The 9,809-nt window shown below is 40.4% G+C and overlaps 1 protein-coding gene across 2 annotated transcripts; it reads left to right on the forward strand.

Moving 5' to 3' along the window:
* The first annotated feature begins 1,987 nt into the window (after nucleotides 1-1,987).
* MGST1 (microsomal glutathione S-transferase 1) lies at nucleotides 1,988-9,605 on the forward strand. 2 transcript variants are annotated; one of them, XM_027747496.2, is made up of 4 exons: nucleotides 1,988-2,004; nucleotides 4,270-4,417; nucleotides 6,488-6,582; nucleotides 8,989-9,605. In XM_027747496.2, the coding sequence occupies exons 2-4, from the start codon at nucleotides 4,292-4,294 to the stop codon at nucleotides 9,233-9,235; spliced, it is 468 nt and encodes a 155-aa protein (XP_027603297.1). In that variant the 5' UTR covers nucleotides 1,988-2,004; nucleotides 4,270-4,291; the 3' UTR covers nucleotides 9,236-9,605. The 2 variants fall into 2 exon arrangements, with proteins under 2 accessions (XP_027603297.1, XP_027603294.1); XM_027747493.2 differs by lacking the exon at nucleotides 1,988-2,004 and adding an exon at nucleotides 2,207-2,233.
* Nucleotides 9,606-9,809: the final 204 nt, after the last annotated feature.

Consider the following 9,809-nt stretch of genomic DNA (forward strand, 5'->3'; position numbering starts at 1 on the left):
ACCTTGAGAAGCAAATAGACCTTGAGCACAAGTTAATTTCTGCTTTACTGACTATTGGGCCCACTTTGCACTCTTCTGAGACTCTTCCCTCGAAGAGTCTAGGAACCTGAACCTTTTAAGTGGTTCAGTGTCTGCAAGAAATCTTGGTTTCTTTTCTTGTTTCTTGCCCCCCCCACTTATCTTTCTTTATTTTTTCTTTAATTCTGTCTTTTTTAATTTTCTTGTCTTTCTCCTTTTCTCTTTTTTCCTTTTATCTAATTTTCTCTTATGTTACTTCCTTTCTTCTTTTTCCATGTTTTCTATTTTCCTTTTTTCTTTATTCATTTTTCGTCTTTTCTTTTTATCCCTTCCTCTTCTTCTTTCTTTTCTTTCTTTTTATATTTGTCTCTTTACTATTTTTCTTTTTTCCTATTTTCTTTCTTTTTCTTTTAAATTTTCTTTCTCTTTCCTCCTTCCCTCCTCTTTTCCCCCCTCTTCCTGACCTCTTCCCTTCCTCATATCTTCTTACCTGTACCTTCCTCAGAATTAGGTGAATTCAAAGAGAGTAGGAAAAAATTAACAAGGTGTTGGCCTCAAAATTCAAAGACTGAGAGTATAGCAGCTTTCCCAATTTCAGAAGTGTTTTTTAAAGTCACATAAATCTATCTGAATTTCTAAAATCTGTAAAACTGGAATGTGAAATCCAAAGAAAAGCATGAAATCTGTAGAATTTCTAGCTATGTTTCTGCTTCTTTTTATATCCTACCTACAACTAATGAAAAAAACCTCTCTCCTGCTTTCCCAGTGTTTCCAGGTGTAGTTCTGAGAACTGTGTATAAATCAATTACCAGCTTTTCTTCTCAGGTATAATAATGTGTATTTAGTTTAACTGTTAACTCAATAGGTTTACCTGCTTTTTAAACTGACTTCGGATATGGATTAGAATGTCAAACAAACAAAAAGGTGGTAATAGAAGATAATTATAGTTTTCTTTCAGTATCATTAATCACACCATGTGACTGTGATATGTGTTAGGTGTCGTAAAAAAATTTACGAAGATCCAATTCCCGCCTTGAAGTAAGTTATGAGCTGCAGAAATGCTTCCATGTTGTTTGAAATGGAAATCTGCTCCCCGGGATGGACCCATGCTCATGTGAATTGTTTTGTTGACTTAAGCAGAAATACTATTTGCTGTGTCCTTAGTGAGAACAAAGGCTGTTGAACCCAACTTCTACCCAACTTCTAAAAACAGATCTGATACTACAGTTCCTGCTCAAACAAGTTCTTGTTGTGTTTTGTAATTTATAAGAGTCACGCAGGTATTTAACAGAACGTGAAGCACAGAAGTAACACCAATGAATGCTGAAGACATGCACCTAAGCCTAGGTTTTTTTCATAATGATTCAGCTTTAAAAATTGTCTCCCTTTCTGCCTCTATGTACATCTTAAGGATTATTTCTGAAATCTTTATTGGACACCTGAATACATGTATCTCTGTCTTCTTCAGTCCAGTTTATCATGAGCTGCTCAGTCACAAGTCCAGTTACGAGGAGGAGTGGTGTGGGAATAACATAAGAAATACAACAGCATTCTGAAGAAGCAGAGGGAAGTTCAGACACCAGGGTTCCTCCTGTCTGCACATTCTAGCACACCGGTAGGTAAAGTCTGTGGCCAGCTGTGAAGTTCCTTTATTTTCCGTCACACCTTGCACAGCAACGTGGTGCACGTGGAACAGCACCGACGGCTTGGCAATGCAAGCATTTTTACATATTTTTCCTTTGGTAAAAGGTCAGACCCACCAGAGCAATACAGAGGCCGAAGTGCTGATTATTTTAGGTGTTTCACACAGTTTTTTAGGTAAGTTTAGGAGTTTGCACAATCGCTGCACGTGGCATGTCACCACCCACGCCCGGCTGGGCCACAGTTGTTTGGCTTCCCCCCCCCCCGTCTCTAAACCCAAGGGTGTTCGGACAGGAGGGCTTTTCCTTGCTTGCTTTTCGCGGTTTTTACTTCTCTCTCCCCCAGGTACTGTTCGCAGGGGTCTCGGCCTGATCTGCCCTTTGACCACCGGCGGCTGCGGGGAGGGGGCAGCGGCGAAGGCGGCCGGGATCGGGATCGGGATCGGGACCCGCCCCCGCGCCCGGCGGGGCGAGGCGGGGCCAGGCCGGGTCGGTGGGAGGCAGAGGCCGGGCGGGAGCGGCGGGAGCAGCGGGGTCGGATCGCTGCGGGGTCGGATCGCCGCGGGACGGGCGAGGTGTGTGGGCGCTGCGCGGGGGCGGCTCCCGGGGCCACTTCTCCCATCGCCACCATCCGGGAGCGACCCCGCCGGGGGTGCGGGGAGCGGGGGGGGGGGCGCGGGGCCGGGCTGTCCTTGGGGATCGCTGGTGTGGTGGGGGCATCTCCCCGCGGGGCCGGGGCTCCTTTGGAAGCGGAGCCTGGAGCGGCAGCGCTTGGAGAGGCCGCGTTCTTAAACACGCACAAACAACGCGCTCCTGTCGCTGCCCGAGGGATCTGTGCCCTTCCGACCCTGCCAGACACGTGTTTTGCAGAGCGCTGCTATTATTATTATTATTATTATTATTATTATTACTACTACCCAACTGTTTGTAATCTTGCCGAGCATATCTCGGCGTAAAGCCCCGCGCTGTTTTAGAACGTGGCGTTTATTTTTTTTCGCGTTTCTGCTCGCATGTTGTTGAAATCACGAGTTCTCTCCGGTTTGCTTTCGTTTCGTATCGAAGGCGTTGCGGGCGCTCGGAGAGGCCAGCCCTGCAGCCGGGGAAAAATGAGTAGATGTGTGGTTCAGAGGCGCTGTTGAACAGTTTCTCATGGCCTTGCAGCATTTTGGGATGTCTTTTCAGCATAGCTTTAACATCCAGTAATGAAAAACGCTCTGACGCCATGGATTTACTTTCCTTTTGTTGTGTGAAACTGTGTGCGCTTTCTGCTGAGATAAGTTAAAAGATACAGTTTCTGTCAGGGTTTATCTTGTGAACCGTGCTGTAACGTGAGAAGAGAGTTACACTGTATTTCCCATCGTCCCTAGACCCTGTGATAGGCCCGGTGACCCAAACGCAGTTGTAGAAAGGATGAAAGAGGGAGCAAAATCCCATTAGCACAGCAGACAGGTCCTGGCAAGGCTAGATTTTTCTCTGAGCAAACTGCTGCTTACTTCCATCCTGCCCACTTTCTCACCTGGGATGTGCCTTTAGAGCAAGTCTTCTAGTGCTCTCTGCTCATCTAGTTGCCCTTGTTTGGCAATAGCTGTCAGTGACTGTGCTAAAAGCAATATGAGCGATTGTTAGAACTGTAATCAAGTTAATATTAACCTTTTTATTCCTATTGTTAAAATTATATCACAGGAAATAACTTGACTATAACAAAAAGTTCGTTTATTTTCATCTCTAAGACATACTAGCTTTATGGATTCCTAGTCACTAAATGCATGGTTAAAGCACTTGGTGAGGCAAAAGCCTTGTTCTGTGCAGAGAAAAAATTTAATATGCAAGGAGACATGTTTTTCTTTTTATGTGCTCCTCACCACTTCTTAAATTTATGGTGTTGATAAAAGGTACTCCTTCCACAGGATTGTGGGTTTGGTATGGTCTCATTGGAAAGAGACTTCATTAGCTTAAACCTCCCATGATAAAAGCAGAAATAATTCTCTCCTTTTTGTCATTACAACTTAATCTTTGCCCGTGAAAGCAATTTTTAAGAACAAGGTCTCAAAGGAGAAAAATGCATGTTTAACTCAGTTTGATTACAAGTTATTGTTGGGTAGGAAGATATTGGTTAGTTTGAAAGCTGAAGTGCAATTATAATTGTGATATTTAAAAAAAAAAAAAAGGCAATACTAATTTTCCTCTTCACATACTGTAGAATTCATAGTATTGTCACACACTCTACCCTGGTAACTGCTTAAGGAAATTCACTGGTTCAAATGCATTGGTGTAAAATTGTCCTAACTCCTTGTGTTATTTCAAAATTGTACTAATTTCTGTGACTTAAATGTTGTTTCTGCCATTACATTAAATATTCTGATGGTGGTTTGTACTTTGACAGTTTACTAAGCAGTTACAATGAAAGCAACATATTAAATAATCTTAAAGTTTTATATTATGGCCATTGTGAAAATAAACAGAGGAAAAATTGTTTGAAAAGAAACTTTTTCCACAGTGGCAAAATTGTGCTGCCATTGCTGTGATGCTGAAAAACAAGGCTATTCTGAGGATGTTGTTGTCAGAACTTTGGATTGCAATGATGTTAGCCTAACTTTAATGTTTTCTAAAGGTCGTCTGTGAGAAGTGGAGAAATGGCTAAATCGACCCAGTTAGCTGACAATGAAGTCTTCAGGGCTTACGCCACTTACGCAGCTATTGTTCTTCTGAAAATGATGCTGATGAGTCTTATAACAGCATACTACAGGATGACAAGAAAGGTAGGAATTGGGAATACTGTCTGGTAGAATAAATTGAAATTTCTATTGAAATACAGAAATATCACGTGTTTCTTTTCAGCTTTCAAAACTGCTGCTATTCATTTTCTTCTTCCTCCTTCTTAAGATATTCTGAATTTGGCATGCTAGTGTCCTGTTGGTCTCAAATGGATAATATCTTTAACCTAATTATGAGATAATTATGAGACTGTATCTTATAGTTGTATTTGACTAACCCTACCCTTGTAAAATATTTCTGTTATTTTTAAATAAAAGTTTTTCAGATCTATAATTTCCACTGTCTTCTGCAGAAAGCTCCTGTCCAGGGTACCCAATTTATAAAGCAAATAAAGTGTGATATGGAGCCATATTACATGAATAACCAACTACTGAGGGTCAGAAGAGGGAGTAGATTTTTATGCAACTATAACCCTTTAATCCAGTAATTCTAAAGCTTTCTATGCTCCCTAATTGTTTTAGCCTTCCCATTGCAGGTAGGTCGTTATCTAAAAAAACTGAAATTGTTTCTAGCATGAGAGACAGGCTGAAAATTTACATAGATTGTTGTGTAGGTTAGATAAGAACGTGAAACGTCCACTGAGCTTTACTAAATATTGCAGAAGATAATCTGTCTTAGAACAGAGTGCTTATGGGAAGCCTTGTGTTGTGTTTGCCCTGTTCCTGATCTTCTCTAGGCATCTGCTCATGGTCACTGTTGGAAACACTTGCTCCTGGGCTGAAAGAGCCCTGAGTTTGCCTTGTTCTTAAGAGCCCTGCCTTTGCCTTGTTCTTGTGAGATCTGCTTCTGCAATATGGTGTGTGCTTCAAGGATTTTGTTGCAGTCCTTTTACTGAAATGCTGCTTTTTGTTCTTGCTGGTTGCAAGAAAACCCAGCTTGAACCACTCTGTTGTTCATGAGTGCCTAAAAGAGCAGTGTTTGAGCTGCTGCTGGTTTCTAATGGCTCTTAAGGTCTTTGGTGCAGGTGAAAATTTAGTAGAGCACAAAGCCTGTCCTGTGTGTTCAAAATAGGAGCCATATGTTTGTGTCATAACCTTGCTTCCTTTTGCACATCAGCTGTAGTGGACCTATATGTGGATCCAGAGGAGTCCTGTATTAATGCTGATATCATGTTATGATCCATGTGGGTGCAGGTTACAGCAGGACCTTCATTAGTTTGGAATTTTTGTTTTTTTATGACAGTAATATTACAACCAGAAAAATTAGTACTAATAGTTTTCTATTTAATATAAAAAAGTCTTTAAAATGCTTAGAAAAAACGGAGGAAAGCAGTTAGTGGAGCAAGAGAGGGTAAAATGTTGCTGATAATGTTAATATGTCTCTAGAATTTTGAGGCTGAGGATATTTCACAGATAGGGATCAAGGCTGCCCTAGAAAGCAATCATGTAGCTCTCCTAAAATTAAAAGATTTTCTTGACTTACATCTTCATAGCCTGGACAATCTGCAGAACCTGTGTTACTACATGTATCAGCAAGGAGAGATCTACTGTAGTCTGCACTACCTGGATTAAATGTTGTTTTCAAGTACTGTTTTGCAGTATTTGGGGATAATAATGGGTCATATAAGTGGAAAAATTTGTACCTAAGAGGAAAGGGAGAAACTTACTTGCTCATAAATAAGGTTGGGAGTAAGATTCTTGGATGCTATTGCTGTATAAACTTCTGAAGAAGGAAGGCATCCAAAAGGGCTTTCAGATAATTTGTCAGGAATGGTGGAAAACAGACTTGGGTAGTACAGACCTTCTCCCTTCCAGGTGCCTACGTTCCTTCAGCCCCCTGGCATTACTTCAGGCTTGTCCCATCTTACAAGAAGGCTTTATCTACATGCATAAATTGCATTATATTAATTTCTCAGCATGCAAACTACATGCAGGCTGTGCTTAAGAAAGCAATAATGCAGTGAATGTTCTGCTATTCCCTGTGCATTTAACCTGAGGTAAGTTATGTGAGGCTACGGAGGCATTGGTTAAAAGAGTGACCTTTGTAGCGAGCTGCCTTGACTGGATCAAACATTTTGGCTTTTAATGTCTCTTGTGTGCTTCTGTTTGAAACAGGCATTTGTGAACCCAGAAGATACAGCATCGTTTGGAAAAGGTGACAATGCTAAGAAATACCTGAGGACGGATGCAGATGTCGAACGTGTACGCAGGTACTGCAGAGGAGTCTTTAAAAGCTATTTTAAGTAGCAGAATAATACTAAACCAAGGAATTAATTTCACCCCGTTCTCTCTGGCAAGCCTGTGGATGTTTTGTGTTGCTTTGTGTAGTAATCTAATACATTAATTAGTTTAAATGAACAAACCATTCCACATTCAAGTGGTCAACGTGCATACTAAAAATGATAAGCCATTGTCTGGTTATAATAACTAACTCTTGGGTAGTGTCCTGTATGCATGGGGGAAGGGGTGAGAAGATTGTAAAATATGACCATAAGTTGATTTAATATGAAGCAGTGTCCATTCAGGTTAAATTGGCTTTCTATCTAATTTGAACACCAGTTGGAATAGTTACATTTTTTCCTAAAGGGTAAAGGAAATAACAAGGGAAGGAGAAGTAAAATTATGTTAAAGCCATGGAACTCCAGAGCTGTAATGAGAGCTTTAATCTGGCAGATTGTACAGAGTGGGAGTCAGAGCCTGTGCTCTTCCTGCCAGATTGAATCGAGGTCGCTCACTCAGGAGTACAGGAGAGTTGACCAGCCTTCTACTCTCAGTAGGATGGCAATGTGCAACCTGCATTTTATGTATTTTCTTTTGTAAAATCCGTGGCAGAATGTAAACTCTATTTCAGTGTGTTAAATATTGCAGCTTATTTAATTGTATTCAGCCGATGGCAAAATTTTCTGTTGCCAAAATCTCAACTTTTGAGATGCTGTTTGATACACCTGTGCTAACAAGGAAATGGAGTGCTTTCCATATGATAATTCCTTAATGAAGCTAAATTTATTTTTATGGCAAAAACTTGAATGTGAATGAACTCTTCTCATTTAAACAAGCAGTAGGGAAGATCTTGAAAGTATGTACCAGCTCTGATTTAAGAACTGCATCCTTGCAAATGATGACTGTCGTTTCATGAAATATATTTCTGTATGTGTCTTACAGATTAAAATCTCTAAAAGAAGAGTCTAATCACAGTGTGATGTAAAGATGCTCTGCTCTTTCCTTTTCTGCCCCTGAATAGTTCAGGAAGTTGTTGCTTAATTTGATGGATGTTATATAAAAATGGAAACTTTTTGCTGAGGGGTAATCCCTTCCTATTTGTAAATTCTTAAAGTTCAGCTAAGTTGAGACTAACTTTATGACCAGATGCCCATTTAACTCAGACTGTTATATTAGAAAAATGACAACTTCCTCACTCATTTACAGAGATTAGATTTTTAAAACACTGTATTATCAAATCCTGTGTTTCTGTTTTGCAGAGTTTTTCATACATCCCCAGACCTAGTAAGTCATCTTGGTTCTAGTTACTCCACTGGTGTTGAAGCATCCATATTTTCCTCTCAGCAATGGTTCTTAATGGGAGTGTACTGTATTTTGCAAGCTTCTTGGCAACAGATAATGCTGCATAGGTTCAGAATGGTTTCTCTGCTGTATAAGTGACTGGAATGTGTTCTGTTTATGGGTATAGGGAAATGATTACTTTCTTCAGAGTACTTTTTGGGGGAACAAGAATTAAAAAGCTGGAGGGCTATGTTTCCTTGTAATGATAAATAGATTTAAAAGGCAGCTGTAAGACAGAGCCATGTTCTGATTCCAGTTGGCTCTGAAATATGACATAATTAGTAAGGCTTAGAGATTGTTTCAATCAGTAAATTTGGCTGAAAGTACAATTTATCTAAAGTGAAGTAAGATAGGAAGGTTTAGGAAGGGGTGTGAAAGAATACTTCAAGATATGGAGTTCAGTCTCAACACATTTTTAGTAAATTATGTTATGGTTTCAAAATTTCAAACATTTTTTCAGCTATTTTAGTGCTTAGAGTGAAGAAAATGAACGAAAAGCGTAACTGTCACACCTGTTAGATGTTCAAAAATAACCTCAGAGATGATTGAACTTCATGGAATTTTGATAGAGTGGTTCATATGTAGATGTTTCATATTTTCTTTACAGAGACCACAAACTGAGTTTGTGGGATTGGAATAGACCATTGGGCCATGAAGTCCAGTAGTTTTAGTCACAGTCATCCATCCATCAGTTGATGTTCTATTGAGAGAGGCTACAAGAAAATAACAGCTCTCTCTGTTCTTCCCTGACTTTGCATTCTTGTGCACCCAGGTGCACTCATATACCTCATGTAAGTCTCTAATATCCCCAAGATCCAGGGAGAAAACTTAAGACCTTTCATACAGAAGGTCAGAAGCAAGAGAGACCAGAGGGATGTCAGGTGAACAAGCCAAAATTGTTTCAGTAGCTGGATAGAGTCCCCACTGCAGAGGAAGCAGAGTTGTGTTAGGGCCTGAACAGCAGCATGCTCTGAAGATGCTGAAAAAATAATGAGGCTTGCAGTGGTTTATTCAACAGAATGTAACACTGTAAAAAACTTTTCTTCTTTCTCCAGAGGCCACCTGAATGACCTTGAAAACATTGTCCCCTTTGTTGGCATTGGACTGCTGTATGCCCTTAGTGGCCCTGAGCTGTCCACGGCCTTGCTGCATTTCAGGATCTTCACCGGGGCGAGGATCCTTCACACTTTTGCATACTTGATCCCTCTTCCCCAGCCTGGCAGAGGTTTGTCTTGGGCAGTTGGCTATGCAGTGACTTTCTCGATGGCATACAAAGTGCTGAAGACAGTGCTGCTCCTGTAGCAGTGTCTTGGCTGCTCTGTACGATTCGACGTTCCACACAAAGTTTGCAGTGGTGTATGGTGGTGCCCTGACTGAGCCAATATGAGTCTTCTCTGGTGACTGGAATTCTTTTCTTTTAAAAGAAGCTTTTCATTCCTGTTCAGAAATGTTTCTTTTAGGAGGAAAAAGAATCTTTCTCCCTGTATTCCCTGTTCATGCCTTCCATTGCCGAATACTAGATTGGATGTTCCCTTTGCAATTTGTCAAGTGCTTACAATTCTAAACATGTGATGATGCTGTATTGATAGAATGTGTGATAATTTTCTACAGATGCACTATTTTTGGCTGTAACTCTGAAGTCTAAATCAATAAAGACAAGGTTTAAAAAAAGCCTGTTTGTATTTTCGTTTTCATTTTGACTCTTCTCACTGCAGCCAGCAAATAGCATGTCACTGTGTATCAGGAAGAGATTCCAATCATACAGTTCTTTGAAGAATGCTTACCTTAATAATAAGATAAAGCCAGTAATGCTAGGCTTGTTGTAAAAAGTCTTTGATGAAAATGTTGTTTGTATAATCCACTTTGGGATTAAAAA

Source organism: Pipra filicauda, unplaced genomic scaffold (genome assembly GCF_003945595.2).
Source record: "Pipra filicauda isolate LSUMZ 115617 unplaced genomic scaffold, ASM394559v2 scaffold104_size2351352_pilon, whole genome shotgun sequence".
Taxonomy (NCBI): domain Eukaryota; kingdom Metazoa; phylum Chordata; class Aves; order Passeriformes; family Pipridae; genus Pipra; species Pipra filicauda.